General features: G+C 45.8%; 1 protein-coding gene across 1 annotated transcript in view; it reads right to left on the bottom strand.

Moving 5' to 3' along the window:
• Positions 1 to 23347, bottom strand: part of ldlrad3 (low density lipoprotein receptor class A domain containing 3) — a 100956-nt gene extending 77609 nt beyond the window's left edge. The window contains exon 1 of the mRNA XM_078415081.1: positions 22980 to 23347. Coding sequence (XP_078271207.1) covers positions 22980 to 23013 — 34 coding nt within the window. The 5' untranslated portion in view covers positions 23014 to 23347. The remainder of the gene's footprint in view (positions 1 to 22979) is intronic.
• Between the last annotated feature and the right edge of the window lie 914 nt (positions 23348 to 24261).

Raw genomic sequence — 24261 nt, 5'->3', positions numbered from 1 at the left:
TCCTGGCGCCTCTGCGTCGATGAAATAGGGGTCAGCCTGGTCCTTCCACTGCCGCTACCTGCAGCTGCCACAGGCTGCGCTCGATTCACTCACTCAACCAGCTGCTGTTGGGCCTCTTGCGCAGCCATCACCAGTTCAGTTCAGTTTATTGTCACTTGTACCAAGGTACAGTGAAAAGCTTTTTGTTGAGTGCCAACCAGTCAGCAGAAAGACAATACACGATTACAATCGATCCGTTTACAGTGCATAGATACATGATAAGGGAATAACATTTAGTGCAAGGTGAAGCCAGCAAAGTCCAATCAGGATAGTCTGAGGGTCATCAAAGAGGTAGATAATAGTTCAGCACTGCTCTCTGGTTGTGGTAGGATGATTTAGTTGCCTGATAACAGCTGGGAAACTGTCCCTGAATCTAGTGGTGCGCGTTTTCAGACTTCTCTATCTTTTGCCTGATGGGAGAGGAAAGAAGAGGGAGTGGCCAGGGTGCGACACGTCCTTGATTATGCTGCTGGCCTTGCCGAGGCAGCGTGAGGTATAAATGGAGTCAATAGAAGGGAGGTTGGTTTGTCTGAAGGTCTGGGCTGCATCCACAATTCTCTGTGATTTCTTGCAGTCTTGGATGGAGCTGTTCCCAAACCAAGCTGTGATGCATCCTGATAAAATGCGTTCTATGGTGCATCTGTATTAGTTGGTGATAGCACGAGTAGCATGACGCATAACATGAGTGACACCATTACACTAATCTACATCCCCCCCTCTTAAAGAATCAACAACGATACAGACCCATAAACTAAGCACGTCATGTATAACAATCGGTGACAAACTGGTGGAAAGTTAAACATAGTCCTGATACTTCACAACCGGCCTGCAAACACGACCAGCACGTGTACGATAGAGACCATCTCCATTCTTCTTATCCGGGGAGAGAGCAGGTGATTCCACAGACGAGGGAGACTGAATCAATGTCCCTGGAGACTCATTTAAACTCCATCAACCATTCCTCAGCCCATTTGACCTGCTGATCAAAATCCTACCGCAAATCTTGATAACCAACTTCAGTCTACGATACTACCTAGAGTTTCAGCTGTAAACTTGCACATGCCTTGCACATTCGCATCCAAATTGTTGATGTGGATAACAACCAGCAATGGGCCCAGCACCGATCCCCAAGGCAAACCACTAGTCACAGGCATCCAGTCCAAAAAAACACCTTCCACCATCACCCTCTGCTTCCTATCATGGTCAATTCTATACTCAGTGAGTTAACTCTCACTGGTTCCCAAGGGATGTAATCTTCCAGAGCAGCCTACCATGCAAAACCTTATCAAAGACTGAAGTCCATATAGACTACATCTACATTTCTGCCCTCAACCTCCTTCGTTACTTCTTCACAAAACTCAAATTCGCCCGACACAATCTCCCATGTACAAAACCACGCTGACTACCCCTAATCAATCCCTGGCTTTCCAAATGCATGCATATCATATTCCTCAGAGGTCCTCTCCAGTAACTTTCCTACCACAGATGGTAGACCTTCTGGTCTACAGTTCTCAGGTTTTTCTTTGCCACCCTTCTTAAATAAAAGTACAACATCAGTGACCATCCAGTCTTCTGGCACCTCCTGTGTGTCCAACAATGATTCCTAGATCTCAAATGTATCACACCCACCGTAGTGCATAAAACAACTGAACCATTATAGTGCATAGCAGTTATTATACCTTATACATGAAATAATTAGGTCACTGCAGTGCGTAAAATAACTGGGTGACAATGTAGTGGTAAATAACCCAGCCACAACTTAGTATGTGAAATTATCCAGACATTGCAGTACAGTAAAACTCTGATAATCTGGCATGCTCGGGATTTTGGTGGTGTTCGACTAGGAGATTTACCAGTCTGAAGAAGGGTCTCGACCCGAAATGTCACCCATTCCTTCTCTCCTGAGATGCTCCCTGACCCGCTGAGTTACTCCAGCATTTTGTGTCTATCTTAGATTTACCAGTTTATTGGATATTACTCCTATTAGCGCTCCAACGCATCTGTACTCGTTCTCACTGAGCATATAGCTAACAATGGCCTGCTTCCTTTATCATCGTTACTTTTTTGCACATCTTTCATTCATCACTGTCTATATCTCTCGTTTCCCTTTCCCCTGACTCTCAGTCGGAGGAAGGGTCTCGACCCGAAACATTACCTATCCCTTTTCTCCAGAGATGCTGTCTGACCCGCTGAGTTACTCCAGCTTTTTGTGTCCATCTTCGGTTTAAACCAGCTTCTGCAGTTCCTTCCTACACTTTTATTTCACTTTGTTCAAATGTTATCCGGTAGTGCAATAAATTTTCAAGTGAACCAGTGAGTTTAAAGGGAGTAGGAAAAATGCAAGCATTTGCATTGCGGACTCTGGCTCTGGCTACAAACCCACCCACGTCCCCAACCCCTGGTGTTCTACATCCGGCTCAGCTGGACTCTGGACAAACCCTGATGCCCAACTATCAGGATTTCCAAACAATTGGATGCCAGATTATCAGAGTTCTATTGTAATGAAATAATACTTTCACTCTACCTTTAGAAAAATACACTGTATACAAGACAAAGTCTTATGTGTTTGTGGTGTAATCGGACTATGAATAAAACTCGGAACACACAAGTATTTAAACGTGCCTGGTCATTTTATCGCCATCTTGAGTCTCTGCGCATGTGTACAATCGCGCAAGTCATTTCATATTAAATCGTTCTCATACACAACACTCGTCCCCCTTTAACTTGGAGGCAGGTAGCACAATTTAAACCAACTACACACATACCCATGTCTAAAGTCACATAATATCAAACAATAGACAATAGACATAATATCAAAACAATAGACTTGCATATTGCATACTGACAAACTGCATCACTGAAATAAAATCTTGGCTTCAATCAAATTTCCTCAAACTCAACTGCAACAAATCTGAAATCATCATCATTGGTCCAAAAACGCTCACCAAATCCACCCAAAACTTCATCCTCAATATTGATGGTCTCCCAGTATCCACCTCCCCTCACATCCGGAATCTTGGAATCATCTTTGATCAAACCCTCTCCTTCGACAAACACATCAAACACATCACAAAGACAGCCTTCTTCCACCTCAAAAACATCGCCGTCTCCGTCCATCCCTCTCCTCCACAGCTGCAGAAACCCTCATCCACGCCTTCATCACCTCCCGTCTGGACTACTGCAACAGCCTCCTCTATGGATTTTTTAAGTTATTCACATTTTAAAGTTTAAAAGGAGGGGAGGGGGAGGGGAGCGGGGAGGAGGGGGGGGAGGGGAGGAGGGGGGCAGAAGGGAGAGAGGGGGGTGAGGAGAGAGGGGAGAGGGGAGAGGACAGGGTGCTGCACCAATGCAGGAGAGGTTTGGGCCCAACGGGTCCACTTGGTCTAGTCATAACTAAAATGTGTGACAAACAAAATACACAACACATTGTTAGTGTATCTGTAAGTTCACTTATAAAGAACAAAATCCTCAAATCTTTTAGAGGTTCTTGTAGTTCTATTAGACATGTCTGCGTTGGATTTTTCATGTGTTCTGAAATATCAGGCTCTGGCTGTGATGTTGTGTTATCACCATGGATGAAATGTTCGTCACTCTCTGAAGTGATTTCAGAATCTACCCCTACGGTTGGAATTGGCAGAACCATCAGTGGCTCCTCGCTTGGTTGAACCCCTTCTCTTTGTTAGAAGTTGGTGTGTTCGCCACCTTTTGGCAAGTACGCTCTCATTTGATCAACATGACGACGAATGACTCTTCCCTCACTCAACTTTACATTGTACAGGACTTCACTGATGACTTCTGCTATCATTCTGTAAAGCCAAGTGGGACCTGATGTAAAGTTCTTGACCATGACATGATCATTCACATCCAAGACTCGCTTCTTGCTTCCTCGATCTGCTGCCTGTTTCATAGAGGCTTGCTTCCTTCGAACAGTTTTGCTGAGATCGAGTCGCAGACTGTCAAGTTTAGTGTGGATCTTTCGTCTGAACATCAGTTCACTGGGTGACTTTCCAGTCCTTTCTTGAGGTGTGACTCGGTACGTCAGCAAGAACTTCTGGATCTTTAGTTCCAGGTCTGATCCTTTTCCTTTCTTCACACCTGCTTTCACCGTCTGTACGCCTCTTTCTGCCAGTCCGTTGCTGGACGGGTGCTTGGGTGATGTTTGAATGTGGCAGATGTTGTTGCTGCTGAGGAACTTGGCAAATTCTTCAGACACAATCTGCATACCGCTGTCTGTGACCACCGTTTCTGGTAACCCATGAGTTGCAAACAAACCGCCTCAGGGCAATCACTGTTGCTGCTGCTGCTGTTGCATGTTTCACCCGAATGGCTTCAATCCATTTGCTGTGAGCATCGACCACAATCAGCACCTCCTCATTGTCGATGCTAGCATAGTCACAGTGAATTCGACTCCACGGTCTCTCAGGAACTCCCATGGATGAATTGGGGCTGTAAAAGGACTCTGCTGACAGCTTGGACAACTTCTCACCTGTTGTTCCAACTCGTTGTTGATACCTGGCCACCAGACGTATGAACTTGTCAATGCCTTCATTTTCACAATGCCAGGGTGCGTGCTATGAAGTTCTTCAAGGATTCTAGTCCTCATCTCCAGATTATCTGGGATAACCACTCATGGTCCCCACAGGATTATGTCATCCTCCACTGACAGCTCTTCTTTCTTGCTGGCAAAGGGCTTTACTTCTTCTGGAAGATTCCTTGCACTTGGCCACCCTTCCATGATGTGGTTCTTCACCTTGGCAAGAACTCTGTCCTTCTTGGTGGCTCTCTTCACTTGTGCATCAACAGGGCGTGTGTCCAGATCGGTGAGCATGTTGCTGCGTGTCTCTGGTTCTTCATCAAGCTCGGCTAGCTCCGGATGATTCCATGAAGAGTCCTCTTCGTGGATCGGCAAGCGTGACAACGCATCTGCATTCTGGTATTTCTTGCGTTCTCGATGGACTATCTGTAATTGTAGGCAGACGGGATAATTTGCCATCTTGCTACGCGAACAGAGGCCATCGGGCTGGCCGGCTTGTGGTCTCCAAAGAGTCCCATGAGCGGCTTGTGATCAGTCAAAATGGTGAAAGACCTTCCATGTAACTGCTTGTGGAACTTCTTCAGTCTGAAGATTATGGATAAACCCTCCTTTTCATATTGTGCGTAGTTCACTTCGCTGGGCTTGAGAGTGCGTGAAGCAAAAGCTATCGGGCGTTCTTGTCCATCTGATACAACATGGCTTATCACAGCACCTAAGCCATAGGGGCTTGCATCCGTTTGGAGCAGGATGGGTTTGGCTGGATCGTAATGCATCAGCACACTGTCACTCTGAAGAAGACGCTTGGATCTCTGGAATGCCTGCTCTTGTTCCTTTCCCCATTTGAACTTGGGATCAGGCTTGCTGCTTCTCCTCCCACTCTTTGTATCTGCTGATCTGTACTCTACCTTCAACATCTGAATCAATGGTGCAATCTCCTGTGACAGGTTGGGTATAAACTTCCTGTAATACCCCAGTAAGCCGAGGTATGCCTGGAGTTGGCTTTGGTTCACAGGCCGCTTTGCTTCCCGCACCGCATCAACTTTGTCTTGACGAGGACGAAGACCATTTTTGTTCAGTCGATGTCCGAGATAGTCGACTGACTCTTGCATCAGTGCACACTTCTCCTTCTTCAGACGTAACCCATTGGTCTCTAGTCTTGACAGGATCGCTTCCAGGTTCCTGAGGTGCTCTTCGTCAGTCTTTCCGCTGATGATGATATCATCAAGGTATGGCTTGCACATGGGAATATTGGCTAGCAGACTCTCCATTGTTCTCTGGAACATGGCTGGTGCGCTGGATATCCCAAAGGGCAGTCTGGTATACTCGAAGAGACCTTTGTGTGTGTCAATCGTGGTGAACTTTCGAGCTCCAGGGACTAACGCTATCTGATGATAGGCACGGGAGAGGTCTAGTTTAGAGAACTTTTCTCCTCCTTCTAGTTCCTGCAGTAGATCCTCCAAAGTTGGAAGGGGATACTGTTCAACTTTCAGCACCTTATTTGCTGTGAGCTTGTAGTTGCCGCAGACTCTCATTCTCCCATCTGGTTTGGGAACAGCTATGATCGGGCATGCGGAATCTGCTGTCTTCACAGGCTTGGTAATGCCATCCTGCAGCAAGTCATCCAATGCGGCATCAATCTGCTTTCTAGCAGCATATGAAACAGGAGCTGCCTTGTAAAACTTTGCTCCACTGTTTTCGTCTTGATACCAAGCCAATACCTTGACTTGGTATCCCTTCAGTACTCCATGGCTGCTGTTATCAAACAGTTTGGCGTGTTTGTTGAGTACTGTGTCCATGGCATTTTGCAAACTGTGCATACTACTCGGTGGACTTAATCTTGACTCTGGCGTGTTCTGGCTGGCTAGATTTGGACACCAATCCAGGGTACTTCCTTAACCAGTCTCTTCCCATTAGGCTTGCACCTTTCTTTACTACCACTAGGGTCAGCGTTTCTGGCTTACTGTGAGGTTCGAGCTGTACCTGTACCGCTGCTTGTCTGTAGATCTCAACCTTCTCTCCAGTGTAGGATTTCAGCTTGATGCTACTGGGATCTAATCTAGGGTCTTGCCCGAGTTTGCTGAAGACTTCTTCTGGTACGATAGTCCATGGACTTGCAGTGTCAACTTCTAGTTGTACCTCCCTGCCGTTCACTATCAAAGTGGCTGTATACGGTTCAGAGTTCGTCAACATGTTGACCGATTCATCGTCCAAGTGGCTCATTGTTTCCTCTGATGAATTCGAAGCTGCCTCCTCCAAGTGGTTTGCTTTTTTCTGAGATTGTCCTCTCCTCCACTGGTAGACTCTAACAGCCTCGCACTGACTCTTAGTGTGGCCCATTCCCGAGCACCTGAAGCACCTGCCATCTCAAAATCTGCACATCGCTGGCTCGTGGCTGCCACCACATCTCCAGCACTTCTTACAGTAGTTGACTCCTTGTCTTCTGCTGTTCAGACACCATCCTTTGAAGCTGATTGATGGAGGTAGTATCCTCTTGAGGCCTTCCGATCTTCTGGATCTGCTCCACATCTTGTTTGGCAACCTCCATCGCTGTCTCAATATTGACTGCGTTCTCAAAGGTTAATTTTAATGTACCCAACAGTTTCCGCTGGATGTTCACATCTGCACACCCTACCACCAATCTGCCTCTCAGCATATTCTCCAGTTCCTTGAAATTCCACCCATCACTTAACTGTCGAAGCTTTGCTAGGAACTGAGGGATTGTTTCATTTGCTTGTGTGCAGGTAAAGAATCGATACCTTTGCACTATTTCTGTTGGTTTTGGCGAGAAATGAGCAATTAAAGCATCCTTACATTCCTGATACGTTTTACTTGCGGGCTGAGCTGGCTGCAGCAATGCTCGTAGGGTGTGGTAACCCTTGCTTCCTAAACCTGTAAGGAACAACGCTCTTTGCTTCTCTTCTGACGTGATATCGTTTGAAGTGAACCAAGCCTCTAAGACTTCAGTCCATTCCTCAAAAGTATAACCGGATTCTAACTGGGGCCCATTCCCAACGATTGGATGAGCTATGGTTACACTATTAATATTCGGTTTCACAACAACACTTTTTAAACGTTATCACCGTCGCTGGTCTGCTCTCGGATACTCGGCTTCTCGTCGTCGGTGGCGGTTGCTGGTGACAAAATGGCGGCGGCTGGACTGGGGCCTTGGGCTGCACGGCACCTACTTCTGGTGGCTTAGCTATTACTGGCAAGCGAACACGATTGAAGTTCTGCTGGCTATAGCTGCCTCTATGAGCTGCGCTGCACGGTTACCGCACTGCTTGTACAGCAGGTTGCATCGAGGGGATCGTGCGTTCCATGTTTTCCAATTACATACCGCGTCCTTAACTTCATGTTCGGTCGTGCGAAAACTTCAAAGTGACCGCAATCTGTTCCTGTTAGAGGAATCCCATCCTCGTCGCCAAATTGTTATGTCTTTGTGCTGTAATCGAACACACAAGTATTGAAACGTGCCTTGGTCATGTTATCACCATCTTGAGTCTCTCTGCGCATGCGTACAATCGCGCATGTCATTTCATATTAAATCGTTCTCATACACAGCACAAAGGCAGTTAAAGCAATACAATACACAACAATCCAGTCACTCTCAGACGTGGAAGCGTATCAGTGTTTGCACAAGCTTGTATGAGGAGCAATCCAGTCTGCAAACTCCCTTGCTCCCTCTCCCCCCGTATCCCTACAATATTTTTTCTCCTCTAAATATTTATCCCATTCTATTTTGAAAACACTGGCTCATTTTACATGCACTGTAGTGCTTTCTATCTCCTAACCAATCAATGCTCTTTGAAATAGATTTGGAAGCTACTCCCTAGATTCCGTGTGTCGCTTCATAAAACCTTAGGATCCCATCCATGTTCACCGGCCGCTTCGTTAGTCTTCAGAGATTTGTGGACAAGCAACCTCCCCTCCCAAGTTCCTGTGAATGAAATCCCTGCAGTCTTTGCTCATTCACAGAGCTCAGCTCAGCTGCAGCCAGTTTGACCATCTCCAGCAAACCTGCAAGTCATTAAGGATGCCTGTAAACAGACAGGCAGCACGGTGCTCACTGTTCAAACTTCATTTCCTGTGTCTTTGGGTGTTAGGTACACTGATGCAGACCAATGTGGCAGGGAAGGCATGCTGTTTAATTTAAACATGCCCATTGAACTCTTCCATAATTACAAGATGCGCCAATATGTTAGGAGTGACACATGGCCTTCAATAATGCTACAATATGTCAGAACTCCTCATCCCTTCATCCGACTGTGTACACAGTGAGGGATAATTTGCTAATCCTGTAACCAGTGACTCATTTGCACACAGGCACCACGCAGCTGAATTAAAGGCCAAAGACAATCAGTTCGAAGTGCTGAAGACAGACACAGAAAGCTGGAGAAAAACAGCGAGTCAGGCAGCATCTCCGGAGAAAAGGAATAGGCGACATTTCGGGTCGCGACCCTTCTTCAGACTGAGAGTCAGGGGAAAGGGAAACGAGAGATATACGACAAATGAATGGAAGATATGCAAAATGCAATGATAATCACGGAAAGGTGAACCTCTGCCTCACCTAAAAGGACTGTTGGATCACACGCTCTCCAACCTCACCTATTGTATCTGCTGTTCGAGGTATGGATTTCTATATATCGCTGAGTCCGGCCCGGCTTATGTGATCTCCCGGTTGCTAAACACTTTAACAATCCCTCCCATTCCCACACTGACCTTTCTGTCCTGGGCCTCCTCCATTGTCAGAGTGAGGCCCGGCGCAAATTGAAGGAACAGCACCTCATATTTCGCTTGGGCAGCTTACAACCCAGCGGTATGAACATTCTGTTTATCTTCAGTTTAAACCAACATCTGCAGTTCCTCCCTCCACGGTTCCAACAGTTGTGTGTCATAACAAGGATGTAGCTCCCATAAAATGGTGGCTCTAGTTTATTTTTCGTAGTTCTTATATTTCCTAATGATAAAGTAGACCATTCAGCCCATCCAGTCTGTGCTGGCTCTAAAAGCAATTCTGCTTCCCCCATTTATTGAACCAGAATCTGTTCTCCCTCACATTCCCATCAACGCCATCCCCATTCTACCACTCACCCACACACGAAGGGCAATTTACAGCAGCCAAGTGACCTACTAGCACCCAAGGGAAAACCATATGGTTAGAAGGAAATCACATAAAACCCCGTACCGATGGAGGTCAGGATCGAAACTGGGCCCTCGGGTCAGGAAGGTCTACTGTGCCATACCATAGAATTATACAACAATGCAAAGTAATACCGGTCCAGCATTTACATGAATTACCCATCACATTACGTGTAAGATAAATCAACTACTATTCAAGGTACAACGTAATTCATTCTCTGCATGGAGTAGTAATGAACCCAGCCACTTACTGGGGTTAAAATAACACAGAAAAACCGGAGAGTATATGAAATAATGCAGTCTCCATAAATTGTGTTAATTAATTTAGTCACTATATATTGCCTAAAAAAACCCCAGCCTCAAACCTAAGCACTTAAACTTAAGATTATTAAGTGGTTGGACACGTTAGAGGCAGGAAACATGTTCCCAATGTTGGAGGAGTCCAGAACCAGGGGCCACAGTTTAAGAATAAGGGGTAGGCCATTTAGAACGGAGATGAGGAAAAGCTTTTTCAGTCAGAGAGTTGTAAATCTGTGGAATTCTCTGCCTCAGAAGGCAGTGGAGGCCAGTTCTCCGAATGCATTCAAGAGAGAGCTAGATAGAGCTCTTAAGGATGGCGGAGTCAGGAGGTATGGGGAGAAGGCAGGAACGGGGTACTGATTGAGAATGATCAGCCATGATCACATTGAATGGTGGTGCTGGCTCGAAGGGCCGAATGGCCTACTCCTGCACCTATTGTCTATTGTGAATCAGCATCTAAATACAGTGAAACCCTCACAATAACGGACTTCTCTCAAGTGGAGCATGCTGAGTTGCACCCCCCCGCCCACACTTATGCCAGTCACCCATTGAGATGGCCTCACGTGACGTACTTCCGGATGGGGGAGAGGAGAGAGAGAGAGAGCAACATGAAGGCATCGTGAGAACCGGGCCCGTCCCTGGCTCACTGCATGTGGAGACGGCCTTTCGCTCTCCGGCTCCTCGGCCTGTGAATTCACGGTTTAAACCTAAACCCCCCCCCCAGAAGCCGCGTTTCTTCCCACCTGGCTCGAGGTTAAACTTTACTCCCTTCTCTCGGCTACAGCAGACAATCGGCAATAACGAACGCCATCCCCCTCCCCCATGGTCCGTTATTATGATGGTTTACTGTGGTGTTAGTTAACCAATCCAAATAACTCAGTCACCATCCAATATATTAATTAAGTTAGTCCCTATCAAGTCATATTACAATTCTGGTACTACTAAATATTTAAAATACCAGAGTCACAATAGTCTATTTAATATTGCCTGGCACAATCCAACATACAAAATAATCTAGTCGCTGTCTGAAATAAACTGGCCATCAAACAGTGTAGAAAATAGTCAAGTCATTCTATACTTTAAAATAATTCATTCACCCCCCATGACGTATGTAAGGAGCCAGGCACCTTTGAGTATTAAAATGCACTCTTTGTGAAATTAACACTTCAACTAAACTCTACCTTAAGAACCCAATCACTACATAGTTTTAAAAAAAGACCCATCTCAGCAGAATATGTTAAAAAGGCAAGCAACCAAAGGACTTGTATCACCCAGCAATTACACAATAGATTAACTCACAAGGTGTTTTAGTAGCCGAACAATGTACAACCAGTGAAAATAGTGATATACTCTAGTCGCTATAAAGAATAAAAAGTAATTAAGTCATAGTGTGTAAAATAGAAGGGTCTCGACCCGGAACATCACCTATTCCTTCTCTCCAGAGATGCTGCCTGTCCCGCTGAGTTACTCCAGCTTTTTGTGTCTATCCCAGCCATAATACTGTGTAAATCAATCAGCCTCTGCAGTATATACGCGACAATCACTCCACAATCTATGAAATAAGCAACAATGCAGTATGCACTCACTGCAGCGGGCGCCATGGTAGCGATAGAGTTGCTGCCTTATAGCGCCGGAGAACCGGGTTCAATCCTGACTATGGATGCTGCCTGTATGGAGTTTATACGTTCGCCATGGCCTGCGTGGGTTTTCACTCGGATCTCGTTTCCTCCCACACTCCAAACATGTACAGGTCTGTCGGCTAATTTGCTTGGTAAAATTGTAAATTGTCCCTAGAGTGTGAGAGATAGTATTAGTGTGCGGGGATCGCTGGTCGGCACAGGCTCAGTGGATCGAAGAGCCTATTTCCGCGCTGTATCTCTAAACTATACTAAAACAGCCCCAAGAGTCATCACATGATGAGCGGAACCGTGGCCCTATGAGCGAGATGGGCTATGGTAGTTGGGAGCAGCTTTGGGACATCGCCACTGGTTTAGGTCATAGGTTAGCCCTGCCACAAACCCATGTGCACAGCTGATTCAACACAGCACTCGATTGACACGCTACCTTGAACACTATGTACTCATAATCCTCTGATTTACTCTCCGCCAATCCGTGTACGGCCGAGGGTGGCCATTAATTATGGAGAACGTTTATAAGCACTGCATGTTCCGCTGGAGCTCTGTCCTGGGTTGTCCCGGAAATTGTGTTTGCCAAGAGATTAATTGCATTTGATGCCTTGTGTAACTGGCAAGCAGCAAGATATTAAAAGTCAGTGCAGAGGGCCCGGATGGGGGATTAAAACGGAAGAAGGGATTTGGGGTCATAAAGAAAGGCCATTTAGCGTAGTGAGGGGATGTAGCCAAACGGATGTAAAGAAAGCCAAGGCCTCACCTGGCAGATATCCCTCTTCACAATTACCTTGTGCCCAACTATAACTGCTCCCAAGGCAACCTGGTGAAAATTCCTGCCCCATATTCCAAAAGCAATCTTCTGTTGCAGGAATTACATCCGGGCACAACGAAAAATCAGACTCGGATATATCCTGCCCAATCCTATGTCCACAGCAACATGATGTTATTCATGACTGCCAAGTTTGGTAATCTATGGCATTATACATTAGAATTACCAGGCATAAATATTGTACAATATACACTATAATAACATGTATTGTCAGTCTTTAAATAAAATAACCCATGCACTTCAAGATACATCACCAAACTGACCTAGTCACTGTGTTACGTTACTTAACCCAGCCAATGTACTGTGTATAAATATCAGCCATTACATGGTGCATAACTATTGTGACCAAATCACTACACATTGGACAGATTAATCCAGTTAGTGCATTAGCAGAGCCACAAGATAGTTCAAAATAATGAAGTCTTTGCTCTATGTTAATTAACCATGACCCCGTGCAGTGTGTAAAGCAGCCTGGGCAAGGTGCAATACATAAACCGACTCAAGCTCCACACTGCACATCAATCAGCCAAAGCACTACATAGTACCAAGAATATCTCAAGCATTATATGTGTTGAAAGCATTGTCCCTACGGCAAAGCATTAGAGATGCAAGTGGGAAGGTACTTGACCAGGGTAGAAAGGATGGAATCAAGTTAGGAATCTAATAGAAACAGATCCCTGGGGCGACACGGTGGCGCAGCAGTAGAGTTGCTGCCTAACAGTGCCAGAGACCCAGGTTCAATCCTGAAATGTGTCTGTACGGAGTTTGTGCGTTCTCCCCATGACCGCGTCGGTTTTCCCCAGGTGCTCCGGTTTCCTCCCACATTCCAAAGACGTACAGGTTTGTAGGTTATTTGGCTTCAGTAAGAATTGTAAATTGTCCCTGGTGTGCAGCACAATGCTAGCATAGGGGATTGCTGGTCAGCACAGACACAGTGGGCCGAAGGGCCTGTTTCCAGGCAGCATCCCTTAACTAAACTAAAATTCGGGGTTGTGAACTGACTCGATAGGTCTGCCTGTGCAGTCCTATTTGTAGATCTTCAGCAGGGCATAGGGAGAGGATGTGCAGGATGAGGAAACCAGACATATGGAAAATGTGAAGGAAAAATCTCCCAAGGAAATAAGATTGTCTGGGAGCCAATGGCCTAATGTTTGGTGACGGGTTTATGGTTTGGAGGGAGGCATGTCAACTAGGGTGGAGGGGAAGCCAGGGCTCAGGAGGAAGACATCTCAGAGGCACCTACGTGGAAGGTCTTGTAATCACAGCGAATATGATAGAGAAGGAGGAATTGAGGGAACGGAATGGAGTCCTTACAGGAGCCAAGGTGGTAGGAAGTACAGTGAGATAGTTGTGGGAGCCTTTGGGCTTGTAATAGATGTTTGCTACTGGACTGAGATGGGGAAAAAGGAGGCCAAGAAAAGAAAGGATAGAGTCAGAGGTAGATTATGTGAAGGTGAAAGATCTTGAGGAGCTGATAACCTGTGGGACAGCACCTCATCATCTGCCTGGCCACACTGCAGGCCTCCAAAACACAATATTGAATCCTGCAACTTTGGCCAACTCACCTTCTCGGTTTCTATTAGATCAGACCATTTTGCTACAATTCATCCTATGTGACATTGGCTCAGTTTTTCTCCTCCCATTCACTTTGCAACTGAATATTAAACTCGCTCTTTCGCAATTCAAAGGACCTTCAACTTGCAACGTTAACTCTGCTTTTCCTACTACAGATGCTGCCTGGCCCGCTGAGGATTTTCTGCCTTCTCTCCAAAATAAATTGTCAGTGTTATTAACTCTTAGGTGCTCTAACAAGCCACTCAGAATTTGGGCAATTAGGGATGGGCAGTAAATACAGGACTTGCCAATGATGGTCAGGTCATGAAAAACAAATTTTAAAAATATATAGCTCAATCAGCATGTAATGTGAGAAACCAGCCATTATACAGTGGAAAAAACCCAGCCAGAGAGAGTATAGCATTCAATATCTAGATGCTGGTTTAATGTATAGATTATTTAGTGGCTGGGTTCAGTAACAATATCCCGTATTAAATTTAAACTTGCACTGACTGACCTATTTAATAGACTTTGCGACTGTCATTACATTACATATGAAATAAACCAGGCATTAAACACAGGATAAAATAAAACAGACACAATGCAGAATGATTTTTTCAATATATGGTATACAGAATAACCCAGTCATTATAAAGAACAAAATAAAGCAGCTACAACAAAGTGTGCAAAATAACAATAGGTGCAGGAGTAGGCCATTCAGCCCTTCGAGCCAGCACCGCCATTCAATGTGATCATGGCTGATCATTCTCAATCAAATAACTCACCTCCCTGGTGTAGAGTAAACCAGCATAGATGAAATAACACACAGTGTGGTGTACAATTTGTTAATCAACCTGCCCATTAATATTGTAGGAAAATAACTGCAGATGTTGGTACAAATCGAAGGTATTTATTCACAAAATGCTGGAGTAACTCAGCGGGTCAGGCAGCATCTCAGGAGAGAAGGAATGGGTGACATTTCGGGTCGAGACCCTTCTTCAGACCGATGTCAGGGGGGCGGGACAAAGGAAGGATATAGGTGGAGACAGAAAGATAGAGGGAGAACTGGGATGGGGAGGGGGGGGAAGAGAGGGACAGAGGAACTATCTAAAGTTGGAGGTCAATGTTCATACCACTAGGCTGCAAGCTGCCCAAGCGAAATATGAGGTGCTGTTCCTCCAATTTCCGGTGGGGCCCACTATGGCACTGGAGGAGGCCCATGACAAAAAGGTCAGACTGCGAGTGGGAGGGGCAGTTGAAGTGCTCAGCCACTGGGAGATCAGGTTGGTTAAGGCGGACTGAGCGAAGGTGTTGAGCGAAACGATCGCCGAGCCTGCGTTTGGTTTCACTGATGTAAAAAAGTTGACATCTAGAGCAGCGGATACAATAGATGAGGTTGGAGGAGGTGCAGGTAAACCTCAATCTCACCTGGAAAGACTGTTTGGGTCCTTGGATGGAGTTGAGGGGGGAGGTAAAGGGACAGGTGTTGCATCTCCTGCGGTTGCAGTGGAAAGTGCCCGGGGATGGGGTGGTTTGGGTAGGAAGGGACGAGTGGATCAGGGAGTTACGGAGGGAACGGTCTCTGCGGAATGCAGAAAGGGGAGGGGATGGGAAGATGTGGCCAGTAGTGGGGTCTCGTTGTAGGTGACGGAAATGTTGGAGGATGATTTGTTGGATACGCTGGCTGATGGGGTGGAAGGTGAGAACGAGGGGGATTCTGTCCTTGTTACGAATGGGGGGAGGGGGAGCAAGAGCGGAGCTGCAGGATACAGAAGAGGCCCTAGTGAGAGCCTCGTCTATAATGGATGAGGGGAAGCCCCGTTTCCTGAAGAATGATGCCCTAGTGTGAAACACCTCATCCCGGGCGCAGATGCAGCGTAGACGGAGGAATTGGGAGTAGGGAATATTTGTAATAATTCATTTTCTAAATAGTCTGCTAAATTAAGTCAGTCATTGCATGCTTAAATCAAAGTACCATGTATTCTATTAAAGAACCTCGCCTTGAAATAGTCTGTGAAAGAAACTATCCGGTATATTAATTTATCGAGCTACTATGAGGTGAACACAATGACCAAATAAACACAGTAACTAAAATAAACAGAATATCTTGCAGAGTGCAAAATAAACTAGCCACATACAAAGGGCGGCACGGTGGTAGAGTTGCTGCCTTACAGCGAATGCAGCGCCGGAGACTTAGGTTCGATCCTGACTACGGGCGACGTCTGTACGTTCTCCCCGTGACCTGCGTGGGTTTTCTCCGAGATCTTCGGTTTCCTCCCACACTCCAAAGACGTACAGGTTTGTAGGTTAATTGACCGGGTAAATGTTAAAATTGTCCCTAGTGTGTGTAGGATAGTGTTAATGTGCGGGGATCGCTGGGCGGCGCGGACTCGGTGGGCCGAAGGGCCTGTTTCCGCGCTGTATCTCTAAATCTAAAGTATTAATTAAATGTGTAAAAACCAGTTTTAGAACTTGTGTTAAGAACCTGATCTAAAGTAAACTAAAATAAACAAAATTTTGTTGAAGGAAACAAATCTAACTTTTATACTGCCATACAAAATAAACCAGCCATGATACAAATGTCGGAAGTGTCAGCTATAAATGCAGAGTTAATAAACCCAGTCACATTTCAAAATATAAAACAATCCAAGCTCTATAAAGTATGCAAATCCAGTTATATTATATTTTCTAACCTGTCATCTCCGGTGTATCAAATAAACCAGCCAGATGGTACTTAAATCAACCATGATACAGATAAAAGAGTGTAACGTAACAACCTCTTAATGCTGTCTTTTTTCATCCAGCTCTATGCAGTGCAGAATTGCCCAACTACAGTACATTATATAAAACTGTCCAATGTCAATTAACCCAGTCGGCATTGGCAATATAACACAACCCAATCATTATACAATGATTAGAATGACCTGGTTACAATACTGCATATTAAAAAAATCATGAGCACACCATTCATAACTCAACCGCAATACATTGCATTAAATAATTGACCGTAAAATAGGACAGCATCTATAAAATGTGTTTATTAATACAGCTAAAAAAAAGCCCAGGTTCAAAGCTGAGTTAATTAAGTTAGCCACCATGCACCATTCTACCATCTAGCACCATCCAATAAATAACATAAGCTCTATTTACTGTCAATTAGTACAGTCAGTGCAAGCAAGGAGCCCCAAATGCTACAGTACTTGATATACCCCTCCTGATCTATACAAAATAATTATTTACCATATTTAAAAAGAAAGTCTGCTCCAAAATGCTATGAAGAATAACAAAGTCATGGCAAAACATATAACCCAACCATCAAAGAACATATAATTTTCATTATATGATGTGCAGTTTGCCTTGTTTCTGTGTAATGTATAGATCATAAAACTACTGGATCAGATTCACTAATGTCCTTCAGGGAAAAGAATCTGCCATCCTTGCCCAGTACTGTCCATTTGCAACTCCAGATCCACCACGATGTGATTCTCTTAATTTCACTCTGAAATGCACTGGCAAGCTACTTAGATGTGTCATGATTGCTGGGTGACAGTAGAAAAAGTATAAAACCAGACAGTGTTTGCAGCCCAGTGGTATGAACATCCCCTCCTCCTTCCCAGATCTCCCTCTATCTTCCTGTCTCCACCTATATCCTTCCTTTGTCCCGCCCCCCTGACATCAGTCTGAAGAAGGGTCTCGAGCCGAAACGTCACCCATTCCTTCTCTCCCGAGATGCTGCCAGACCTGCTGAGTTATTCCAGCATTTTGTGAATAAATACCTTCAATTTGTACCAGCATCTGCAGTTATTTTCTTATAAAACCAGACAGACTTTGTGCAAAAACTGCACAGCACAAAGTTGCTTTTAACTTAATCAGAAGGGCAAAGTCCTCATTACAACTGTCCGAGGACTGATGTCTAAAATGGGAAAACCGTCCCACAGATTGATCAAGCAAAAACATGACATGTTTATACTCAGAGAATCATGACTTCCTAACAATGTGCCAGAGGGAGCAACACGGATGGAAGGGAATACCCTTGGGAGTGCTCAACACGGATTGTAAACCTCATGCACCATCATAGCGTCAAGCCAAACATGGCTGAGGAAACGTCCTCCTGATTACCACGTGCTTGCCTCCCTCGGCTGATGAATCTCTGCTTCCTTCAATGTTGAACAATGGTGGGAAGAAGCCCTGAGAGGAGCAAAGGTACGGAATGTAATCACTGGGTGGGCACCAATGTTCAAGTGAAGAGTGGCCTGGTACGACCACCACTGACAAGCTGGCTGAGTTCTGAAGGGCATAGTGTGGGTCAGCAGCGGGTAGCGAGAGAACCACCACAAGACACAAGTCCATTAACCTCTTCCTTGCCAATTACCTGTGGCGGATTCAATTGTCCATGATAGCTCTGGTCGAAATAGGAAGAGAAAAGAAGCGGTTTGATGCGCTTGTTTGTGCTGTGAGGCATCATAGCTGCGGTACAGGCTCCAGACAGATCAGTTAACTGAAACTGGGCACCCATGAGGCATTGTGCACCATCAGCAACAGCGGTAATCATAATCTCATGGCCTGGCCTCACTCCACCATCGAGCTAGATAAAAATCAATGCTTCCATTGAAGTTGCCATTTGTAGTGACAGCCAGCAGCACGACTGTCACTAATAATGAAGTGCCAACCGACTGAAACTGCAACAGCAGACCAGAATCCGAGCCATCGAGCAGAGAAACAGGAACATCAGCCCACCGAGTCCCCACCAACCATCAAGCACCCATTTACACTGTCATGAAACAGCTGAGCACACTGGATGCAATGGGGCCAGACATCATTCAGGTTATTGTATTGAAGACTAGTTTAAGCACCAGCTACTTTCTAGCCAAACTGTTCCAGCACAATTGCAATTGCAACTACCCAATAATTATGTAGGTAAAAATCACCCAGTTACGTCCTATTTGCAAAGTGCAAGACCACTCCAATCCAGTTAATTTCAACCCAATGTGCAATCAGCAACAAGATCATGGAAGATTACATCTGCAGAGTTATTAATTGGCACAGTCACCAATAACCCTGCCAATGTCCATTTTGGGTTTTGCCAGGACTACTTGGCTCTAGATTTCATTTTAGACTTTAGGGTGGAAACATACCCTTCATCCCACCGAGTCCAGGCTGACCAGCTATCACCCCGTACACTAGCACTATCCTACACACTAGGGACAATTTACTATTTATAGAACCCAATTAATCTACAAAGCTGTACGCCTTTGGAGTGTGGGAGGAAACTGGAGCACCCGGGAAGAACCCACGTGGTCATAGGGAGTTGCTGCCTTACAACTCCAGAGACCCAGGTTAGTCCCTGGCTCCAGGTGCTGTCTGTATGGTGTTTGTACATTCTCCCTGTGACCACATGGGTTTTCCCCGGGTGCTCCGGTTTCCTCCCACACTCCAAAGATGTACAGGTTTGAACGGTGAATTGGCTTCGGTAAAGATTGTAAATTGTGCCTAGTGTGTAGGATAGTGCTAGTGTACAGGGATCACTGGTTGGCACGAACTCGGTGGGCCAAAGGGCCTGTTTCCGTGCTGTATCTCCAATCTAAACTAAACTAAACCAGGTCGATGACTACCTATTCTCTGGTCAGTGACTTACTACACCCTCAGTAAGAAACCCCGGTACCTTAAAGGGTCAACTCAGGATTGTGATGGAATACTCCACCATGTGCAATGCCAAGCTTGACGACAACCACTTGACTGGTGCCCCATTCAACACCATAATCAGACATTCACTCCACTACCAGTGCAGCAAGGTTGTACCAATTCCAAAATGCACTGACAGTTACTCGCCCAGACCATTCAACATCAGCACCCAAACCAACTACCGAAATGGACCAGGACCATGCCTACACCTACAGATTTCCCACCAAGTCACCGACCATCCTAACCCCCCTGATACCATATCACCGGTTACTTCATCATTATTTTAGACATTATTTTAGAGATACAGCGCGGAAACAGGCTCTTCTGCCTACCAAGTCCATGCCGACCAGCAAACGCCCCGTAGACTAGCACTATCCTACACACTAGGAACAATTTACTATATTTTACCAAAGCTAATGAGCAAACAAACCAGTATGTCTTTGGAGGAAACTGGAGCACCCATGGATTACAGAGGGAGAACGTACAAATTCCATACAGACAGTACCGGTAGTCAGGATATCCTTGCAATCTCTCATTCAGACAACGACATTATTTGACAGATACCAGTGCCTAAGCTGAGGGTGTAGGAAGGAACTGCAGATGCTAGTTTACACCAAAGATGGACACAAAATGCTGGAGTAACTCAGGGGGACAGGCAACATCTCTGGAGCGAAGGAACGGGAACGGGAACGGGTAACATTTCGGGTTGAGACCTGGTCTGAGGAAACGTCACCCATTCCTTCTCTCCAGAGGTGCTGCCTGTCCCATGAGTTACTCCAGTATTTTGTGCCTAAACTGAGGGTGCTGCCATCAGGTAATATATTGTCACTCTGCCAAAACAGATTGGTGATCATACCATTTTAGTCATCCAGTTATTCCGATGATGCCAAGTTAGATTGCATATTAAATTACAATGGGCAACTGTAGCAGACAGAGTTCATTGAGGGGGATGTGAAATCCCCGATTTTCAGCTAAACTATTTTGCAAAGTAGGGATTGAGGTCAAGCTAATAACTTTGCAGCAGGTTTTACCTATTTTGCATTATGCCCAAAGGCATGTTTAATCTCCATTTAATATTTAGATTTCTCCAACTTCTCTACAGCCTCAACTTTAAAATTTTAAAATCCTCTCAGATATTTGATGCAATACAAAAATTACATGGAAAGTTGGAACTCTCCACCTGTAATTTTTCATTATGATAGGTTATTATTATTTAATTCATTGCAATCTAATAAATGTATTCTCTAACAATTAATTGTAGCATATTCATAATGCTCCACATCACCTTACAAATTACTTGCCATTCTTTGTAACTTCTTGCTGTATATTAGCAACCATTTAACTAATAACTGCATGTCTATAATCAATCTACGTAATGGTGGTGCCTTCATGAACAATGAAGTACAGTGATCACGAGGCATGTCTTGTGATCTGCTACCAGCGAATATTTCAGAAAGAAATAACCTGATTGTTGAGCGTCTGAAAAACTGGTGTGTGTAAAAAATATATTTCTTGAAGTAACTGATGTAAATATTTTCTTCCACAAGTTATATTCAACATTGAACACTGCTTGAAATTGTAAAAGAGCTGTCATTCCCCAAACCGCGTGGTAAACTTTTCACTTCTTGGTATTTTCTTCAAAATAACTTTTTGCAAGTCTGAATCCCGACCATACTAGTCAACAGTAAAACATGAACAGCAGACATTAATGCAATTCCTTTGTCCAGCCCCCCTGACATCAGTCTGAAGAAGGGTCTCGACCCGAAACGTCACCCATTCCTTCTCTCCTGAGATGCTGCCTGACCGGCTGAGTTACTCCAGCATTTTATGAATAAATACCTTCGATTTGTACCAGCATCTGCAGTTATTTTCTTATACATTAATGCAATTGATGAATCTGACCAAAATTGTTCAACATCATTCACTTTCTCCTTGGTCATGACCATGTGTGTGCATAAGTAGTCATGGGACCTTGCTAGGGCCCATGTAAAATTTTATATCAAATTTGTTTAAGATCAAGACGCATTTGGCACCTTTATTTGCAGAATATGCCTGCAAGTACTGCACATTTCCAGACTAAATTTAACACAAACAGATATTAAGATTCATTGACCAAAAAGCTGTAAAGGAGGATCGACTTTAAGTAGCAACTTAACTGTTATCCTCTGTGCAACCTGTTACAATCTGCGATTATACATTTGATTCTCCTGGAGCTATCATTCTTAATGCATACAGTGTGTATGAAGGAACTGCAGATGCTGGTTTAAACCGAAGGTAGACACAAAAGGCTGGAGTAACTCAGCGGGACAGGCAGCATCTCTGGAGAGAAGGAATGGGTGACGATTCGGACTGAAGAAGGATCTCGACCCGGACGTCACCCATTCCTTCATATCTATGAGATGCTGCCTGTCCCGCTGAGTTACTCCAGCAATTGTTACATGCAATTAATACATGCAATTGTTGCAATTGTCTCAACAAAACTGTCCTGCCTACATGTGGATTTCCCCATAGCTCACAGCTGTGTGTGGGGGGTTATTACCTGGTGTACAACTCACTCCAGACTTTTAGTTGCTGCATCCCACCCAACTCCTGCATGGCCCTCACTCCCTGCCTGTTTGCACTGAGGCATGAAGTCGCAGAGGACTCCAGGGTGACATGAACAGCAGACATTAATGCAATCGATGAATCTGACCAAAATTTGTTCAACATCATTCACTTTCTCCTTGGCCATGACCAAATGTGTGCATAAGTAGTCATGGGACCTTGCTAGGGGCCCATGTAAACTTTAATATCAAATTTGTTTAAGATCAAGAGTTGTTTAAGTTCCTCTCCCCCTTTAAACACTCCTGCACCCGACAGGTGAGGGAACAACTATTCAACTTGTAGCTGGGTGACCGTCCCGGGGGAGAGAAGGAAAGGGGAGGCTTGACATACACACACTTTGCACACTCAATGCACACTTGTACTGAACAAGGGAGGGGAGCTGCTGTCACACTCAGTGCACACTTGTGCTGAGCAGGGAGGGGGAGGGGGGGGCTGCTGTCAGATGTGACACCCACCCACCGGCCCCCACACACAGTGACCCCAGCCAGGCCCAGCACCAAAGCCTAAAGCCCAGCACCAAAGCTCCCCGTCTCGCTGCGGGAGGGAGCTTCCCAGGCCCGGACTCTCCGCAAACTTTGCAGCGGGGCCGGCGGCAGGGGAGGGGAGGGGAGGGAGGGAGGGTGGAGTGTCCCGGCCCCACCGTCCCGGGCTCCGAGCACTCACTCACCCACTGAGGCCACCAGCAGATACAGCGGCCACATGGTCCAGCGCAGCGGCGCCTCGGTCCTTGCCCGCCGGCTCGGCCACCCGGCCGCTCCCTGTCCGCGGTCTGGTCCCGATCCCAGTCCCAGTCCCGATCCAGCTGCCAGAAAGCATCAGGCGGCGAGAGGAGAGGAGAGGGGAGAGGGTAGAGGAGGCAGGGAGGGGAGAGGAGGCAGGGAGGGGAGAGGGGCGAGCAGTCAGCGGCCGAGCATTCCCCGGGAGGAGGAGGAGAAACACCACCAACAACAACCTCCTTCCTACACACACTGCATTTATATACCCTCTCCAACGCTGCACTAACTCAAGCACAGCCACAGCCACAGCCGGCGGGGTACGAGATGCCAGTGTGGGTGGGGGATTAAAGCAGGGGATGGGCAAAGGGGCACATTTGGGGGAGTGGACAAAGAGTGGAGAGGGAGACGGGGAGGTGCTCTGACAAGGAGGGACTTGAGAACATTGTGGGAGAATTATACAATCAGGCCACTGCATAACAACACTCAACCGGTAGAGAGGGGTGGGCTGAGGGGTTTCTCATGTTTTCTGGGCCCATCATAGTCAAGTCAAGTCAAGTCAAGTCAAATTTATTTGTCACATACACATACACGATGTGCAGTGAAATGAAAGTGGCAGTGCCTGCGGGTTGTGCACAAAAAAGAATTACAGTTACAGCATATAAATAAAGTTAATAAGTTACTTAGTGTCGACAAAAATTTAGTCTCTGGGGTTATAAAAGTTGACAGTCCTGATGGCCTGTGGGAAGAAGCTCCGTCTCATCCTCTCCGTTTTCACAGCGTGACAGCGGAGGCGTTTGCCTGATCGTAGCATCTGGAACAGTCCGTTACTGGGGTGGCAGGGGTCCCTCATGATCTTACTTGCTCTGGATCTGCACCTCCTGATGTATAGGTCCTGCAGGGGGATGAGTGTAGTTCCCATGGTGCGTTCTGCCGAACGCACTACTCTCTGCAGGGCCATCCTGTCCTGGGCAGAGCTGTTCCCAAACCAGACTGTAATGTTGCCGGACAGGATGCTCTCTACAGCCCCAGAGTAGAAGCAATGAAGGATCCTCAGAGACACTGAATTTCCTCAGTTGTCTAAGGTGGTAAAGGCGCTGCTTAGCCTTACCCACCAGTGCGGCAATGTGCGTTGCCCACGTCAGATCCTCTGTGATGCGGACTCCCAAGTATTTAAAACTGCTCACCCTATCCACAGTAGACCCATTTATCTCCAGTGGCGTGTACGTCCTTGGA

The sequence above is a fragment of the Rhinoraja longicauda genome, chromosome 18 (assembly GCF_053455715.1).
Source record: "Rhinoraja longicauda isolate Sanriku21f chromosome 18, sRhiLon1.1, whole genome shotgun sequence".
NCBI lineage: Eukaryota > Metazoa > Chordata > Chondrichthyes > Rajiformes > Arhynchobatidae > Rhinoraja > Rhinoraja longicauda.
The sequence above is the reverse complement of the archived record's forward strand: the minus strand, read 5'-3'. Positions and strand labels throughout refer to the sequence as shown.